General features: G+C 40.6%; 1 protein-coding gene across 1 annotated transcript in view; it reads right to left on the bottom strand.

The window, feature by feature from the left end:
* LOC139201338 (chemokine-like protein TAFA-5) overlaps positions 1-2,660 on the bottom strand; it is a 38,804-nt gene extending 36,144 nt beyond the window's left edge. The window contains exon 1 of the mRNA XM_070830626.1: positions 2,570-2,660. Within this exon, the coding sequence (XP_070686727.1) occupies positions 2,570-2,660 (91 nt within the window). The remainder of the gene's footprint in view (positions 1-2,569) is intronic.
* Positions 2,661-19,100: the final 16,440 nt, after the last annotated feature.

Here is a 19,100-nt window from a genome sequence, read left to right as displayed (position 1 = left end):
ACTCCCAACATCCGCAGAGAAGTTTCTTGTATTTTATTGACATGAATAGTCAATGAAATGAGGACAGTCATCAGTGTTCAAAGCTTCACTCCAGCAATACATCACATGTCTGGTCGCTTTAGTGTCAGCAATGTTGAACAGATGTTTATAGAACACTGACAGTTAGCATCATGCTTTGTTAGCATTCACCGCTTCTTGCTGGACAGTTAGCGTTAAATCAGTGAACAAAGAATGTAAACTTGTGCATGTGAGGCCATAAACAACACTAAAGGTGTATGAATTGGACGTCGGATGTCAGAAACAATCCTGAAAAGACACATTTTGCTAAATGAACAACTTGCTGTTATTGGTTTGAGGTTCTGAGTGGCATGTTAGCTGTCCAATAATGAGCCAGAAAAAAAGAGCTGTGGTTTGCAGCTGTGATGGAGAGTAAGGTTTATTGAATATTATTCAGCCGATCACAAGGTGTTAGAATATACCATCATAAATCAGCTTAGCATCTTGTCTAACTGTGAGGCATGTGACCTTTGGCTGTAAACATTAACATATGTCAGTACTCAACTTGCAGCCAGCAGACCGACTTTCTAATTCACCTTTTTCTCTTGTGAGATCTGGCAACATCACACCTGACTGGGCTGCTGTGATTGGCTGCTACTTTATTTGCCTCTTGGCAAATATGAGTGAGGAAAGCAAGCATCAAAGGATTGACAAGGAAATGGGAAATTTTAATGAAAGATGGACAGAAGAATTTAATTTATTTTGCCACCTCACACTGATGGTAAACCACTGTGTTTGATGCATGTAAGCTCAAACCATGCTAGCTTCAGAGCAGCAAGAAAAGAGGAGTTTACATCTTTAAAGCCGTCTTACTCAGACACATTACCGATCCTGACAACTGCAACGACTGCTGCGGAGAAAGCCAAAGCTGCTTCACTTCATGTAACTTTGGAACCAGCCACAGCCATTCGTGTAGTTTGTGTTTAACAGTGTTCAACTTCACAAAAGAAGACAAGAACAAAGACGGCATTGTCAACCGTGATTCAACAGCAGCACAGAGGCTGGGAGATGGGATGCTTTTCAGCTTTCTAGACTGAAATGATCACGTGTCGACCACTGCCGACAAGTTAACAGACGCAACTGATAATCCACATCCGTCATTATTTGTGAGACACTTCAACAGAGAAAGTTTTAATCACGTCTCATAGCAGGACACCCAACAGTGGACACAGTAATAAACCTGACAACAATCAACATAAAGAACAAATAGATAAATAACGCAAGTCAATAAAGATACACAGCACAATACCAAACAGGTTATGAGTGTTTTAATGCTCAATCATTTAATCTGATGTTTATTAACTGGCCCCTAGCCTCCCATCATTTTGCAAAAGTTACCCCTGCAAAAAGTTTACTATCCCTGATGTATGTGGTCTGAAACTGCAGCATAGCTTTTGAATTCCCCCCTTGGGACCAATTAAGTTTTGTTCTAACACATAATAATACGTAATCATCTTTTTTCTTGATTACATTTTGTATCATTAATCCCAATCTGCAAGATAATTAAAGTTATAGAAATGCAGTGTAGTTGGAGCATGAATTAGCAGAAAATGAAAATACTCAAAGTAAAGTACTAGTACCTCCAAACTGTAATTAAGTGCAGTACTTGAGTATATATACTTGGTTACTTCCCACTGCTGGTAAAGTTGTGTGGTTAATCAGGAAGGATTCCTGAACAAAGACTGTGTGTCATTTCACAGATATGAACTAATCATTACTTAATGATCCTTCGACACAGTCTGTTCTCCAGGAGCTCCTCATCATTCAATAAGGACTCATTCATTATCAGGTCGTTCTCATTGTTGTTGTCTGACATTTTATAGAATAAACAATTCATTTATTGAAAAATAAATCTACAGTGAAAGTGATCATTGGAAGCAGTTTAGTCTGAATCTAATTTATCTGTTTTAATTCTTTGCAATTGTTTTATCGATCAAATATAATTAATTGGAGTTTGAATGAGAGGGAGCAGACTGCAGTGTGTGTGTGTGTGTGTGTGTGTGTGTGTGTGTGTGTGTGTGTGTGTGTGTGTGTGTGTGTGTGCAGCACAGTGAGGGAGAGTCAGGTAAAGGGAGAGTCACAGTGTTTCCTCCCTCCCTCTGTCATCTGTCTATAATCTTTCTGGAATCTTCCAGTGAAACCAGACCAGACCTGCGCTGGAGCTCGGCTCAGCTCGGCTACACAGCCCGGTCCGGTCCGGTCCGATCCGGTCCGGCCCGAACACGGGGATGCTGTGTTTTTGCTGCTGCTGTATCAGCTCTCCATCTCCCGCCTTTTATCACCGCACCGTTCACTGCCTCACACACACGGGGCGACAGGTGCGCAAAACACGCACGAGTGCGCACACGTAGATTTGAACCCTGTCAGATCACACAGTACCTAAATCATGTGAATAAAAACACCTTTTCTGTGACCTGTTGAGGCATTTCTCAGTTTGACCACACTCACACCACACACACACACACACACACACACACACACACACACACCATCCCAAAGCCTGTGGCCGTACCTTCTCTCAGGATCTGGCTGTGGATGAGCAGCAGGACCAGGAAGCAGACCGCAGCGGCAGTCAGAGCCCAGGCCAGCCGGAGGAGCTGCATGAGGGAGAGCCGCGAGCCGCACAGGGAGCCAAAAAGTCCGAACTGTGATTATCCGCAGGCTGGTGCCTCCTCACTACGCCACATCCATGCCGATCCGACCCAGAGGAGGACGTAGGCGAGAGACTGGTGGCATCTCCAGGATAAGAAACCACACAGGAGCCTCAGGTGACAAATCCAAAGTGGAGGAGATTTCAAGCAGCAGAGAGGTTTTCGTCTTCCCTCCCCAGACTCTCCGGGTGAAGCTGGCGGGGTCCTTACCGCGCTCCCCGGCGCGTCACGGTGCGCAGTGGTGGCCGGCAGCAGCAGCAGATTCCCGGGGTGACCCCCTCCACCACAGCATGTTCACCAAAACACAAAATCTGCTCCGGATGTCAAGTTTCCAGTTTTCCGCCTCAAACTCACAGCTCTCTGCGCTTCGGTTCCATCAGGAGTCTCCGTCTGCTCGTCCGCGTAAATCCCCCCAGAAGTGGAAAAACCGACACCGGGCCCGGCTGGAGCTGCTCAGCGGGCATGTTGCACGTTTCCCCGCCGGGTCTGGCGCCCCGCAGTGCCCGCTGGTGAGGAGGAAGGAGGAGGAGGAGGAGAAGTGGCTGCTGCCTCTGGGTCTGAAGATCCACTGCGACCGGCAGCCTCCACACTGACTCACCGACTCTCTCTCTCTCTCTCTCTCTCTCTCTCTCTCTCACACACACACACACACACACACACACACACACACGCTCTCCCTCTCCCTCTCTCTCTGACGTCACACCGGTTACATTAACACGTGTCAAACCCGTCCACAGGCATCTTGGCATACGTGTGTGTGTCTTACTCATGTTGTGGGGATATAATGATGTTTACTCACTCACATTGTGGACACTCACCTTCCTCCTAGACACAGTACAAGTCCCCACAACATACAGTTTGACATTTTAGGGTGAAAACTTGGTTTAAGGTATTTAGAGTATCTCCAGGAAATGATTGCAAGTCTGTGTGATGTTCTCTGGAGGGATGGACACAGGAATGTGAATGTGTGCAACAGGTGGTGACTTTTTTATCATATTTCCTGAGAGTGTCACGACAGGTAATCTGTGAGAAAATAAGTGTCCTTTGTCCCCTTCTTAAAGCTCCAAATGTCATTTCTAAGAATTCACCGTGCCTCTATGAAAAGCGTCAGTCACTGCTCGTCCTTTCACTTTTTCCCTTTTAAGACTTCAGGAGTTTTGCCGAAATGTACAAACCAGCTTTATGTCACTTTTATTAACGTCTACTAATCCAGGCGGCCTCAGTCCTCCTGCTGCTTCCTCCAGCATGAACTGAACACGTCTGGATTTGAACCAGAAGTATTTTGTCAGCTGTAATCCTCCTTTATAAGAATGTTTCTGTAAACAGTCTGTTGTTGCTGAAGAGGGAAAATGTAGGTCCTCAGTTGCTCTAAGTTACTGGTGACAACATGAATTACTGCAGCAATTTACCAGCCAACAATTATTTGTGTTTCGCCTGAACTCTGACGTTGTTGTGATCCAACTCTGCAATGTGCTGCTCTTTACATTCTGCTCTAATTACTGTGTCTTTTACCATAAAGGGATAAATTATTCAGAGCTTCTATAGAAACTGGAGCTGCTGTCAGCACACAGAGGCTGTAATGAGACAAAAATAGACTTTTCATGTGGTCAAGTGACACACTTTTAATATATTAATATCATATTGTAATATGTCTTTGAATAGGTTGAATTGCAAAATTAAATGCTCACGTATTTTGGTATTTCTATATACAGGATTTTCTGTATATTTCTATTTATAAAAAATGACTTTTATATAGATATATATAAAGAGACTGGACAGTCCTGACAGACTTTTACTGTGTTTGATAATAGATTAATCAAATTAAAAAACAGCTATTATAAATTGATTACATTTGCACTTATGCATTAATTTACTAAAGTAAATGTACATGTAAATGAAAAAACGATAAATAAAACAATAAAATTGCTACATACATAAAGGAGGCTCTGTACTGATATTCACTGTTGTTCATTATTCATTACTTGTTGAGGGTTGAACTGGACTTTTCAAAGTTTTTATTCAACCAGTTGGACTTTTTGTTGAACAGCTGATTGTTTCCTGCTGAAGGATGAGACGTTCAGGGTCAGACCCTCTCTGTCTACACAGCGGACACCTTTCTCTCTCCTCTCTCCATCACGGTGTGTTTACTTGCACTCTGTCTTCTAAGCGCTCCGCTCTTCCTCACACAAAACAAAGGTCAGGCCTGAAGGCAACACCTGACCACATCCTCACCTGTCAATCAACCTGCTGAGGTGACACGTGGTGAAACTGGGAGCATGTAGACTGAAAGATACTGCCTGTGTGTGTGTGTGTGCGTGTGTGCGTGTGTGTGTGTGTGTGTGCATACATGAGAAAGATCTCGTACTTCTATATTTGTCAGGAACATTGGATATACACTCAAAAGTGAGGACATTTCTGCCAAAATAAAGTTGTGTTGGTCAAATGAACACATTAATTGACACAAAGAAAACCTGGAGGCCGACAGAATACGTATTCTATATTATATTCAAGGGAAAGATTCATCAAATGATTTCCCCTGTGATTCCTAAGATAAGATTCCCAGGAGTAAATGCACATGTTACAGGAGGAGAAGAAACAGTCTGAAGAGATAGATGAGGGTAAGAGATTAAAGATGTGACATTCAGAAGCTACACACATTGTACGATAAAATACTCAGGTCATACATACTATTTGCCGTGACATTATATCTGTGGAAGCAGTGAGTCTAGTACTGCACAGGCCTCATTTAGGCAGTAGAGTGACTTGTTGAGGCCACGTGCACAAAATATTGAGGAGGAATGCCTCATTCTTGCTGTTTTGTGTGTAGCTTAAAGCATTTCCATTATATTATATATAATATAATATGTTGTGTCAGTAGAAGGATGTTCTTTATCAACATTAATGCAAAACCTAGCTGTAAACATTAATTTACCAAATATTTTTTCATCTGTTGAGCACACTTCATTTCTCGAACATCACCTGAAAAAGTTTCAAACAGCAACATGTTCCGTCTTTGGAGAAGAGTGACTGCAGATGAAACTGTGGGTTGTTGATGGAGACGTTTGATGATGACCGCAGCAGAAGTGTGTCAGCTCTGAAGCCTCCCGCTCTCCTCTTTGAATGAATCCATCCAGCTGATTGATCGTTCAGCTTTAGAGGCCCCAGGTTATGTTCCATCTCTTATCAAAGCTCTCGGCAGCTCTTGTCTGTCAGACAGGCTCCATCACCGCTGCCCTCTTGCTCTGACGAGGATCTGTCTCCATCAGGTCGTGCTCTCTGGGCTTCTGGCGGCTGTGATTATTGCTGATGTTTTCCTGCCATCGATTAGCTTTCCACCGAGCCGTCAGTCAGCGGCCGGAGGTGTTGTATGTGAAGAGCCTGGAGAGAGAGAGATCAACGCAAACACTGTCAGAACTCATCTGGTATCTGTAACAGCACAGGAAATGAAAAGTGTCTGTTTGACATGGAGTAGATGAAGACTGTTCAGTCAAAACATCGAGGGCCTGCAATGATCACCTGACATAATTGTAACCACAAACTGTCACCTTAACAACCAACATGGAGGCTGAATCTAATTACCACTGCATCTGTCTGAAGGTAATTTAAAGCAACAGTCTGGATCAGAACAGAGATGGATCCAGGATATGTTTAGCCAAACTCGGCACAAAGTTTTAAAGCAGGGCAAAACTTCTAGCCAAGTTCAAGAGAGAACAAATCCACCTCCCAGCAACAACTCTGTTGGCCTGCTACACCATCAGATCAGTCAATTAGTGTGTGTGGACTTCACAGTTTCAGGTCGAGATAAGAGGGACATTTCCAAAAGGTGCAAGAATAGACATGACCGATTTTATAGTGTATGGTATAAAATAATCAATTAAGTTAATTAAGTGATCAAGTCATCAATAGAATTTTAGCCAGCAGCTAACTTTTAGTGCTCACATGTGGTGAATCCCTGAAGTCTTGGTAATGAAAGTTCTTGAAAAAGGAAAATTAGCTTTCAATCATATGTGAACGCCGACCTTAACAGGGTTAAACTGAACAAACTGAAATTCTGCTGCCTTTTAATTATCATTTTGTTTTGTTTTTGACCAAATGTGTATGAATGGAAAGATGTGTGTCATCTTTCTTTCATTAAGAATAAAGTGTTCATTTAAGTCCAACACCACTTTTACTTACTATTTACTACCTGTTTGTGTGTGTTTGTATATATTCATTAGTTCTGTTCATACCTGCACTGCATCATTATTTACACGTGCTACCACATCTTCATATTCTTACCATAGTATTATATGTTACTTTACATGTACTGAAATTTAATCTCGTATTCTAACTTTTGCATTATTTTTTCTTAAGTTAGATTTTTTTACTATTACTTGCATGCGTCTGTTTTTTTTTTTACATACAGTATCTGTAAAAGTATTGTTGGAGGGAGAGATTTTCATTGTAAATGTCTGCTTCAGTGTGCATATGACAAATAAAGAAGTTGAACTTGAACTAAAAACTAAAAACCCTCTGGTGGTCTCTCTAGGAAGCAATCAAAGCTCCAGACTGCATTGTAATGATTTTCTGCAGGTGTGAAGGAAACAAAGGAAATAACTCAAAAAACTGTCATCAATCAACAAGAACGACACAGCTGCCTTTAAAGTGAGGAGTGCTTCTCCTGATTCCTTCCATGGAGAATCTACTTCACTAACTCAGAGCTGACGATCTTTAGTGTCTCTTTGTTTTGTTGGTGTCTGTGTTTGTTTCTCTACTATATGGCTTTTGTTTTGTTCCTCCAGAAGCCAAATTAACTCAGCTGGAGGAAAAGGTTTGCTTTGACAAGTGGAGAGTGTTTGAAGTCGGCAGAGACAGTCATTGATTCAGCAGTTCACAGCAAAACACAAAGACACACACACACACACACACACACACACACACACACAGCCCTTTTTCTTTCTATACTACCAAGAGACCTCATTTAACACAGTTTCAAACATTCCCTCTAACAGGTGCGCTGTGTTCACCCTCAGGGGTTCAAGGTGCTAATTGTGTACCAACGTCCCCAGTTTGAGTTCGGCCAGGAGCTTTTCACATGTCGTCCTCGTTCGTTTTCACGTTCTGTATTGGCTTGTTTTGATGTTTTGTTCGTTGTTAAGTTAGAGAAGGGAGAGAAGTGTCATCAAGCCACCATCGAGTTTGATCTGAGAGCATGTTCATAGCTAAAAGCTTTTTTTTTTTTTTTCAAAGAAAAAAACTTTAGCAAAAAGACAGCTTTTTTTCACTGTGTATGAACAAGACAGAGAGCGCAGCATCGCTAGCTTCAACACCATCTTTATCTAAACAAGTAGGACACTTGAATCTGGCTTAAACGTCTACAGCCATGCAGCTAGGCTGTACTTAGGCACAGCAGTGCGTTACAATCAAAATGCTAACATCACCATGCTAACATTTTTACAATGGTAAAGCCACTATGTCACTGCAAAGCAGGTTTACCATGTTCACAAGCTAAATTTTGCAAAACAAAACTACAACTAGAGAGTTCCACGTGTCATTTTTTGGCAATTATTTAGTCATAAACAAAAATGTTTGAGAAATTTAAAATGTTGACCTGATGATGGAACTACAGGAAAAGTAAACGAATCCCCAAAGTTTGGCCCAAAGCTGAGTTCAGGCGAGAGGCGGCGTACACCCTGGACTGATCGCCAGCCAATCACAGGGCAAACACATACAACCACTCACGCTCACACTCACAACAACGGGCAATTTAGAGTCACCACTTAACCTAACCTGCATGTCTTTGGACTGTGGGAGGAAGACAGAGTACCCAGAGAAAACATGCAAACTCCACACAGAAAGACCACAGGTTCAAACTGTCTTGCTGTGAGGCACTAACCAACAGTGCTCACCACTGCACCACTGCACCACCCTGAAAACATTGGTCTCACTTATAAATTCACTTCCCCTGGCAGGTAAAACTGCTAATGGCCTTCCTGTGCCATTGAATGAAGTTATCAATTTGTGCTCGAGTTACTCAGAGACTTTGGAGGTTATGACTGCTCTCAGTCAAGAGAAGGTGGAGAAAGACTTCAACTGGAAAGTTGAGCTATTTCGGCCTCATCAACGTCAGCTGGAACCCCACAGACACCGACTCTTAACCTGCCCCACAGACACTACACATTACTGTGACCGCTATGCTCCAAAATACAAAGGGGAATTCCTTGAATGTTGAAAATCTATGTGGCAAAAAACTTGATATGAATTCTGCGATTAAGGAGCGTTATATTAGAATCGTATAACTGTGTGTGTGTGTGTGTGTTTGTGTTTGTCTGTGTGTGATTTGTGTGTGTGATGTGTGTGTGTGTGAAATATGAGTCACTGACAGCAGCAGCCTGATTACACAGAGCAGCAGTAAAAACTTAAGTATCAGCGATTAAACACGACACATTTTATCACCATGTGAGTTAATCAATCACTGCAAACTGAAACCTACAAGCTGATCATCTGAACACTCAGAGGAAAAGATCTGCAGTTCCAATATAAACCTCAGCAAGTTTCAGCTGCAAAGACACGAGAAAATCCCTCCTGCAAACTGCAGCTCAGCCACACGTGGAGTGACATTCATTACCAGAGAAACAGTTGTTTTCTTTGTCCACACATTTTTCACACCTGATGAGACAAGCATAGTTTGTAGTGTATTAATGAATGCATCAGTAATTATTATTCAATACCGATACAATATACAGTATACTGCAATGGGCCAATGTGTTTAAGGAGCACTTCAACTTCTATACGTATATTTTGATCCTAATAATGTACTTTTACTTAAGTAAAGTTTAACATGCAGAGAGTATCAAAACTGGCTGAATTGCAGATAGATTTAAATCTGTCATTCTGTCATTCTGTGTAGATGAAACAATGATCAAAGTTAAACACAGCCTTTATAATGAAACTTTTTATTCTTCTGACCTTTCTGTTTCCTGTACACATTCTTATTTGCAGAAAAACGTAACCATGCGTTAAACGGTTAATTTCCAGTTCTGCCCGCAGTAAAGTTGAGTGATGGATTTTTTAGCAAAATGTCTTAAAAACAAGCAGAAACAATTCAGAGAGTCATCTCTCCTGCAGATAGTGCAGCTGTAAAACCACATTGGTGCTTTAACACTATCTGGACGGACTGAGAGCGAGAACTGGTTCAGTTCTTCAGACACCTGAAACAAGTTTAATGTTCCCATAAAAAGAGGAGGACGCAGTGAATGAAACTGGCCTCGGGTCAGTAGTGGGCACATTTCATCCAAATTCAATCTGAAATTTACATTCTGTTTCCTGACATTGCTATGCAGAGCGCAGAGTTTCTTAAGGCAACACATAAAATATCTGAGAGAACTGAGATCAAACTCGACTGCATGTTTCTGTCTTCATCTCTCCCTCTGTGTTTTTCTGTAAAGGGGTAAATATGTAAAGATTTTTTTAAAAATGTGTTTTAATACAACAATATGAGGATATGAGGCTGAGAGGTCAAACAAAAACATATAACAGAACGGTTTTGATCTCTTTCACCCCGTCTCCGAGAAATTGCATTAATACCCAACTAATCAAAAAATGTTTTGAGAGAAGCGTAATGTCTCATGGGTTATATTCTTCATCAAGATAATGAGGGAATGCTTTTAATGAATGAATCTGGCAAGTCACAAATATTTCAGCAAACTGTTCACTCTCTCAATTTCAGCTTTTTCAACTAAACCAGGATAAAACTTTGTCATGATGAACTTTTTCACAGATGTGGTGGTCTTAGTTGAACACTGAAACAGATTAAACAATAACTTGAAGCATGAAACATGACAAGTTTACTCTAGTAACATTAAAGTAAAACCACCACCTTCACCTCTCTTGTATTGTGTTTTATTTTTTATTAGCATTTGTTTGTTTTTTTTACCTCGACTGGCTTTCATGGTAAAGATAAATAAAATACAATATATATTCAAATATATATTCAGATCGAAGGCGAATATTCTTGAGACATTTGGCATCTTTGAAAACGTTGGGACTGTAGTGCTATAAGGACTGACCAAGAAGGAGAAGGCATGACCTTCCAACCAAGAGCCACCACTTTAGAGATAAAGTATAAGCATTGTTTTGTCCAAACTGTAGTGAGAAGTTGAAGTTACTTTTAAGTTTGGTTGATTTACAGAAAGAAAAAAAAAACCCACGAAGAAGACAGTCTAACAGCAGTTACTATAACCTGAGTTTTAGTTTTACCTACTGCAGTAATATGATTCTCTACAGATCTTTGATGTACATTTCCTTCAGAGGTTGATGACTGTATATGAGGTGAGTTTCTCCCTCACAGGTGAACCTGAGAGCTGACCCCGCCCCCTGCTGCGTCCCTCCTTATCATCTAATAGGCACATTATTCAGGTGCCGTCTCTAAAGGCTGTGCTGCAGCTGGATTTATGGTCCAGCTTTAAGTCAGAGGTAGAGCAGCACATTAGGCAGATCAGAGCGGCCTGTGTGGAATTATTACGCCCACTTTACAGCACAGGAGGAGGATTAATTAAAGGAAACACAGAGGTGATATATCAGCAAGCCGTCACTTCATTTCCCCCTTGCAGACACACAGGCTGTGGTTATACTATTTGCAACAAACAGTGAGAGGCTCCTGCAATGAGAGTATCAGTAAAGTACCACAAAGAGTACTCTTCATTGCAGTACTACAAGGTTTTAAATGTCAGTGCTCATTGCAATGCACTTACAGCTCCTACTGCCTTTGTGAAATAGTGTATATGAGATATAATCAAAGGCAAAATTCCTGTTTAGGCTTTTATGTATTTGTAAAACAAGCCTTTTTATGCATATAAACTTCAGTTAAACTGCGTTGAAGCTCATGATGGTTCATAGGGGGACAACACACACACACACACAGCTCATTACGTTTAATAAGCTCCACGTTTTTGGGCTCATTATTCCGCTGTGAAACTAGAGGCCACAGTGTCAGTCGTCAGCTTATGAGCCATTTGTGACACTGATGTCTGTCATTAAGGGAGTTTACAGACAAACTGAGTCTGTCGTGCTAGCATGCCAGAGCTAGCCAGCCACAGAAGCTGAAAGATTAGGTTCGCAGGGATGCTTATTAGAAGAAAAAGCGGTTGTCAGTTCACCAGTGTCAAAGAGGTCATATTAAACTGGCCACAACTCACAACTACTGTAGGACTGCAACTAACAAGTGTTTAATTGATTTCTTTAATGGATTCTCCCATCACCCATCACAGGTTTACAAGCTCATTTTGCCAGAACAACATATCAAAGTTCAACGGCAGCAAATATCTACAATTTAACAGCTGGCAACTTTTAGCATTTTCCCATAAAAATTCATTTAAACAATTCATAATTGCTTAGATAGATTAAATTGCTTTTGAGTAATTTACTAATGGATTACACCACCAGACTGTATTTCGTCTGTTTCTTCTTTGAGAACCACTTTTGGGGAGAGTTGGTGTGCTAACTGCTAACATGCTAGCACCAGCCAGTCATGGAGGCCAAAGCATTGCTGAGGTTTGCTCAGTTGCTTACTAGCAAAAAAGTAATTAATTTAACAATCCAGTCAAGCAAAAGCTAGCTGGCTTGCTAAGCTAGCTAGCTTTGTACTTACCAGTTGTGTTCACTTACCAGTTCAGGTCTTTGAAGGCCAGTGCTGTCCTGATGGTTGCAATTTGTCCATGACGGAAATTCACGCAACGAACGACGCAGACGAGACGCAACGATTGACGCAGTTTCTGAGTTATTTTGAACCTCACATACATCTTCACAATCACACACATACCTTTATTTGTTCGAGCTGGGATTCGATCCCACGTCTCAATGTTGCAGGTCGTTGTCCTTCTCCACTTGACCATCTTCAGTACTGAGAATCAGGGGCAACCAGAGAGACAAACTCAAAATTGAAACTCAATCTCTGAAAATTGAGATTGAAAGTGAAAAAAGGTTGAAGTCCAGTTCAAACTGTTGGCCTGCAGTGGGAATTAACAGATGTTGTAGAGTGATAATGTGGAGATTCAGACTTCTGGTTGTTTATCCAGATTGATCTGATTTACTGATGTTCTCATCTCAGCTGCAGGTCTAACTTTATTCTAGGTAAAAATATTTAGATCTGGTTTCAAAACAAGACCTCTGGTAGCTCAACTGGTTAAAGAACTGTTTTGTAACTCAGACGTTGTTGGTTCAAATTCTCGTGTGTTTTTTCAAATTTTATGTAAAACGGTTACTTGTTTGGGTCCAATAAATCAGCATTTACGTCCTGATTATTCAGTCTGATCTAATCTGCCTAGTGATGTCCACTTTATGGGTTCAATCCCCTTTTGAAACACAATGGCAATCATTATATTACATTAAACAATAAGCATCTATATCTGGAATATCTAGGCTCATATTAAGATGGGACTTATAGTTTTAGAGATAAGAACACAATGAGACCATCTCTTTGACTTCAGTTCCCCACATTATTATGAGCTTTACTTCCTTTGTAGTTGAAAATCAAGCAATTTCTTCATGCTGTCATGGCGTCCTTTTGAAATGTCATTTGAACTCCAAATCTAATTATTCTGTGTCACTGCCACAAAAGATGATACGGCCCTAATTGCTCACTAATTTAAGAAGTAGATTGACAGCACAAAGGTGATGAGTTCAAGTCCTGTATATAATTGAAATTTTGAAATCAGTCTCTTGTTCAATAAGACGTCTCAGGGTCAAACCAAGAAAGAGTCTTTATCTAAATGTATTTTTTTTTTTAAAGATTTCCACCTCTGGTGTATAATCAGAGTTGAAGTTAACAATGCACTTGACTCCGTTGCTTTATTTCTTGCCTGTAGAGGCGGTTAAACCCAGAGGAAGAACCTCTGCAGGATGTTTGATGATGCTCGCTGGCAACTCATTTCTCTAAGGATGAGCAGTAAACAAAAGAGCAATAAGAGCTCTTCTCCGATAAGACTTTGATTCATCCTGTTCTCTTATCGCCAGCTTTTCAGATTCACCTACAGGCCTTATTTCCACCGACCCACCGCCATTTATCTGAGGAGTTTACATAGAAGGCAGACAGGAAGACAGCGCCCTGTGTGTCACTGATGATGATATCTGAGGGAATTGAAATGACAGGTTGTTACATGTGGAGAAAAGCATACACTTTAAAGTGATATCACACCTGCTGCATGGAGGCTTTCAACATTAAAACCCAGTTGGAAATCGGGGAGGAAGAATGTGCAACATTGTTTTTACATGCATGTATCTAAAGGCCACATGTTCAACTTTTAAAGTTAGAGAGTCGCTAAAATACCCAAAATAAATGTCTTATCTCGAATCACAAGGCCTAAATGAACCAAAGGGAATATGTCATGTTATGCGATCCATATCAATCTAACAAAATCTGTGGAAAAAATCTGGTATTAGGAGGAAATTAGGAGTCCCAGTGTTGGGTGCTCATTCTACAATACTTTACACAATACTTTCAGCTCTAGTGACTCTTGTAATTGTTGGTTGTGTGACTGTAAATGCCTTGTCGACAGGTCAATGACTCCGTCCATTTACAACAGCATGGAGCTGAGTGGACTGTCTGAATATGCTCAGTGTTTCAGTGTTCAACAGAGACTCATCACTTTAATTTAATCAGCAGCAGCTTCATATTTCTTCAGCAGAGAAACTTTAGCAGCAGCTCATTACACAAATTAATTCACGGGAAGGTTACAAATGGGCTTTATTTCTTTTTTCTAAATGGAGGTACCCACCACTGGATCCAGCAGTACTCCTGGAAATTAAAAACCTGACAGAGACACTGAATTAAAATTAATTCTGCTTTTGAAGGGGAGGTTGGTCATTTGAGGACAATTAATCAGTTTTACAGACTGAATCCTCTGAATTTAAAGATACAACAATGACCTTTATACCTTTATACTGTATACATTCACTTTTTTCCTTTGTCAATTTCATTGCTATGCCTTTAAAGCATTTTTGAAACAGTTTCTATAATGTGTCACCTGTAGGAAAAATGTTAATTATTGAGATTAGAGTATTACTATGGGCCTGGGAAATAGTGGGATATTTAGGGCTGGACAATGTTCAACTGATCTGAGTGTTGAGCCTCACAGAAGGTATTCACCAAAAACTCACATTTTATTTAGTCTAAATAAGTTTTCATTTCATTTATCAAACTGAATGTTTGATAAATACAGACGGAGGAGGAGGAATTCAGGATGGATTCATGGAGATGCTCAGATGAGTCTATCTGTAAAATTATAAATCCTAACATCCTAAATAATCTGGACATAAACATTTATTGGTTGGACTCTCATGAAGAGACAATTTTTTGTAAAAGCTAAAAATACAAAGTGAATTTGAACCTCCAGCCTTTTCATTACAAACCAGCTCATTACCCAGCTGAGTCATCTGAACTCTTAACCTGAGAGCAGATCTAATTATTTTCTCCCAGAATAAAGTTAGACTATCAGCTGATGCTGTACCAACAGATGATCAGGATTTTTATCTGAAACATCTGAATGAATATCCAGTCTCAACAATGTGTTATTTTTGTCTGCAGGCCGACAGTTTAAACTGGACTTGTGTCATGTTTCAGTTTCAATCTCCATCCAGTCCGAAGTTTGTTCTCTGATGGTTCAGTGGGGAAGGAAGATGACCAGTACCATAGGGACGTAGGTTCAAACCCTGGCAGGGACACATGCAAAGTATGTGAGAAAGTGTCATAGTATGTTTGTGAGGTTCAAAATGCACCCAAAATCATGGCAATCTTTACGAGTGGTGTTCAGCGGCAGTCTTGAACTGACTGCAAACCATCAGGAGAACACTGACCTTTGAGGGAAGGTAAGTGAAAAGCTAGCTTTTGCTTGACCGGACTGTTTAATGAATTTAAACATTTCACTACAGAAATACAAAGTGCTTTACATTCAAGAGAGAGACATAAAAACAAAAAGCATTATAAGGACAGAAAGACAATAAAGAAAACAACATCTATTTATACAGACCCACAATACCAACAACCCAACCAGACACACACACACACACACACACACTCAAACAATGTCCATAGGCCTGAGAGAACAGGAAGTGTTTAAGTTTAGTTTGAAATGTCGATGTGTCGATATATTGATCACAGCTCATCAGGCACAGGACATGTCCACAGTAACTAAAAGCACCTTACCCAGCTCCTGATCCCATCCCTGGAACAGTCAATCAAAAGCTGCAAGTCTGAAGACCTGAAAGGTTTGATGGGGGTAAAAGAAAGAAAGAATCACAGACTCTGAATCTGTGCGAGTTGCATGATGAACCACATACAAACCATCAGAACATCACTGCTCTTCAACGTAAACAAAGACCTGATAAGTAAAGCACCCAGATAGCACCAAGCAGCCATAGTCTGTGCTTTGGCTTCTGTGGATGCTAGCACTAGCATGTTAGCACTTAGCTCACCAACATGCCCCACCAAGCTTCCAGCACTGTTTCACAAGAGAGAAAGTCTTTGTCTGTCGAATATGACAGTAAAGATCCAGCAAAGATTCATCTTTCCTTGGGTAAAATCAAACAAAATCAAATAAAAGTAAAGTCAAAGATTGTCGAGACATAATGTAAAGAGAAGTGGTAGACGTAGAAAAATCACAAGGAATAATAATTGAAGAGTGCAAAGAGAACAGAAAGAAGATAAAGATCAAAATGAGGATTTTCTGACTGAATCTGATTACAGACGAAATATTAAAAGAGTGAAAAATGTTTTGTTTCAAAAATAGAGTGAAGTGACTGTAATGAGTAGATATTAGGATCAGTGCACATCTGCTGCATAAGACTTAAATAGCTCCAGTCTTTAATAACTCCACCAACCACCATTACATAAAACTGCTGCACATGAAGGAGTCACTAAATCTAGAAGTACATAGATCTACTTCACAAAAGAAACATAACATGATGCTTTTTGATGGTTTAGTCTGCGATAACATTTTCAAGGAAGGAATGCAACATGTATTTCTCAAATTCAAATAAGTAAAAAAAGAAAAATATATACTATTAGGCTCATGTTGACAATGACAGATCTGCATCATTCTTACAAAGAGACTGGTGATATATGACCATTCTGCTGCAGCGGCGTAGTGTTTTAAAGTCGTTAATAATATTCAAGCTCACACAGACGTCTCATAAACTTCTTCATGTCTGTCGATACACTGTGTTACTAAACAGTCTTTCTGCATGCCGGATAAATAATAAAAAACATTAAGAGTTTTATAGATATGGATGAAACCAAGGTATGACGATGTGAATGGCCATGCTGCCGTGCTGGTAGAAGTTTTCATGGTTGCTGTAGTTTTTCTGTGTTCACAAAGTAGTTGGTGTTAAAAAAATAAAGGTTTCAATTTGCTGTTTGTCCTTAAATAATGAATGTAATGCTGGATGAGAGGTTGCATTGCGTCATAGACATAATGTCATGAGTTTGACTGTTAAACTAACCGACTCTATTTATCCTCAGAGAGAAATCAACTGTTTTGTTTTTGTACAGCTGCTGCACAGATGTTGGTTTTAACATTTCTCGTCTCTGTTTGTAGATTCTTGCAGAGATTTGAGGCCTTTAAACTTATCTTCTATGTCTAACTGCACCACTCTCTCTCTCTCTCTCTCTGGAGTCATCAAACTAAATATCTGAGTTCAATCAAACATGAAACATGATTCAGACAATTAACTCCAAGTCATTCAGTGTTTTTATAGACGAAGTTGAGCTGATTACACCACAGACAGAGAGATAAACGTGGTCAATGACGTGAAGCTGTTGGCTGTCAGACGAGGTTCAGTCAAAAAGGGGATCAGCAAAGTCAGTTAGGATACATCATCTGCGGATCATGAAACAAATCAATCGCATCCTTGTTGAGACATTTCAGTCTGGACCAAAGAGGTAGACCATCCATTTAATAGACCAGTGTTGTCGTCCCTAGAGCTGCCAGCATGGCTAATAGTAACAAATAATAAGTAATGGACCCATTAAGTTACAAGTTATGGATTGTATGCGTATTCATGGGGCAGAAAACAGGTTCATGCACAACACAATGTTCATTTCACAAAGATTTACAATTTTCTGTCTCCTAACTGCCTCTGTTGTGGAGCAGTCTACCATCTGACAGAGGAGGGTAAATGAAAATGGATGGAGGCACCACCAGAGCTAAAAGGAGTTGATGTTGGACTTCAGTTGGATGATCATGTTTCTCCGGGTCTGCTGGATGTGAAAGCAGGCAGTTGTTTCGTAACATGTCAGACAAAACGTCCTTAAAAGTTGATAGTCACATGTCAGATGTGAAGCATTCTTCAACAAAATCCTGGCGTGTGTGTGTCATCCACGTTTTTTAATCCTTTGAGATTTTGGATTAAAGCGCCTTGCTTCTGTGCTGATCAGCCACAACGAGCCTCCAGATTCAGCAACCAGAAAGCATCTTAGAAGTCTGAGCCGTGTCCACTGCAGAGAGAGAAAACAAGAGAAATCCTGGCACAACAAACTGAAAACAGAAAATAGTTTCACTGCGTCTGTGCATGACCCGTTTAACATTTAGATTTGATCAAATTATTGAGCATGTTAGTATAAAAGACGACAGTATCTGTAATTGCCTCTATTTTCACATTAACAAATTTGATCTAAAACTGAGTGATGTTGTTGTGTATCATCAGTCTGACGCTCTGACTGCAGCTGCACCGACACTAATGTTAACCAGCAGGAGATCCATAAATCCATCACTGATACTGACTGACTGGTCTGCCATGTCACCTCCCGCAGCTCTAAACAGCAGCTTCCAGCAGTCAGATAACAACCGTCATCGTCTCAGCAGCAGCAGAAATAGCAGAGCCATTATCCTGCTGTGTGTTATCAGGGACGAATGAGGAGGCAGGATATCAACTCCTAATCTCCCCTTGCCGCTGTCGCTCGCACCACTGCCGCCGCCATCGCTGCAGCAGCAGGCTGAGGAAAATGGATTCTTCACGCACACTGCCAAAGCATTCCTCCTCCTCCTCCTTCTCCTCCTCCTCCTCCTCCTCCTTCTCCCTCGTCTTGGCCAACAGTTTGGTGAAAAATGAAACCTTGGCAGGAGAGAAAGAAGGAGTGCAGCTCCCAGACCACAAACAAACAATCAGTCTGACTTTTAATTAAAGAGAGACAAACTTCTTGGTTTCAAGAGGGCGAGGAAGCTGGAACTAATGTACAGCACTGTCACACATACACACACACACACACAAACACACACACAGTATTCACTTTATAGAGCTGAGTTTAATCCAGGCCTAATTGCCATATCTTATGCTGCAGATGGCCATTTCTGCCAGCAGAGGAAAAAATAGATGAAATGTTGGGAACAGCCATGGGAAGTCAAAACTAAGACTTTTAAA

The sequence above is a fragment of the Pempheris klunzingeri genome, chromosome 5 (genome assembly GCF_042242105.1).
Source record: "Pempheris klunzingeri isolate RE-2024b chromosome 5, fPemKlu1.hap1, whole genome shotgun sequence".
Taxonomy (NCBI): Eukaryota; Metazoa; Chordata; class Actinopteri; order Acropomatiformes; family Pempheridae; genus Pempheris; species Pempheris klunzingeri.
Note: the sequence above shows the minus strand (reverse complement) of the source record. Positions and strands in the feature narration are given on the sequence as shown.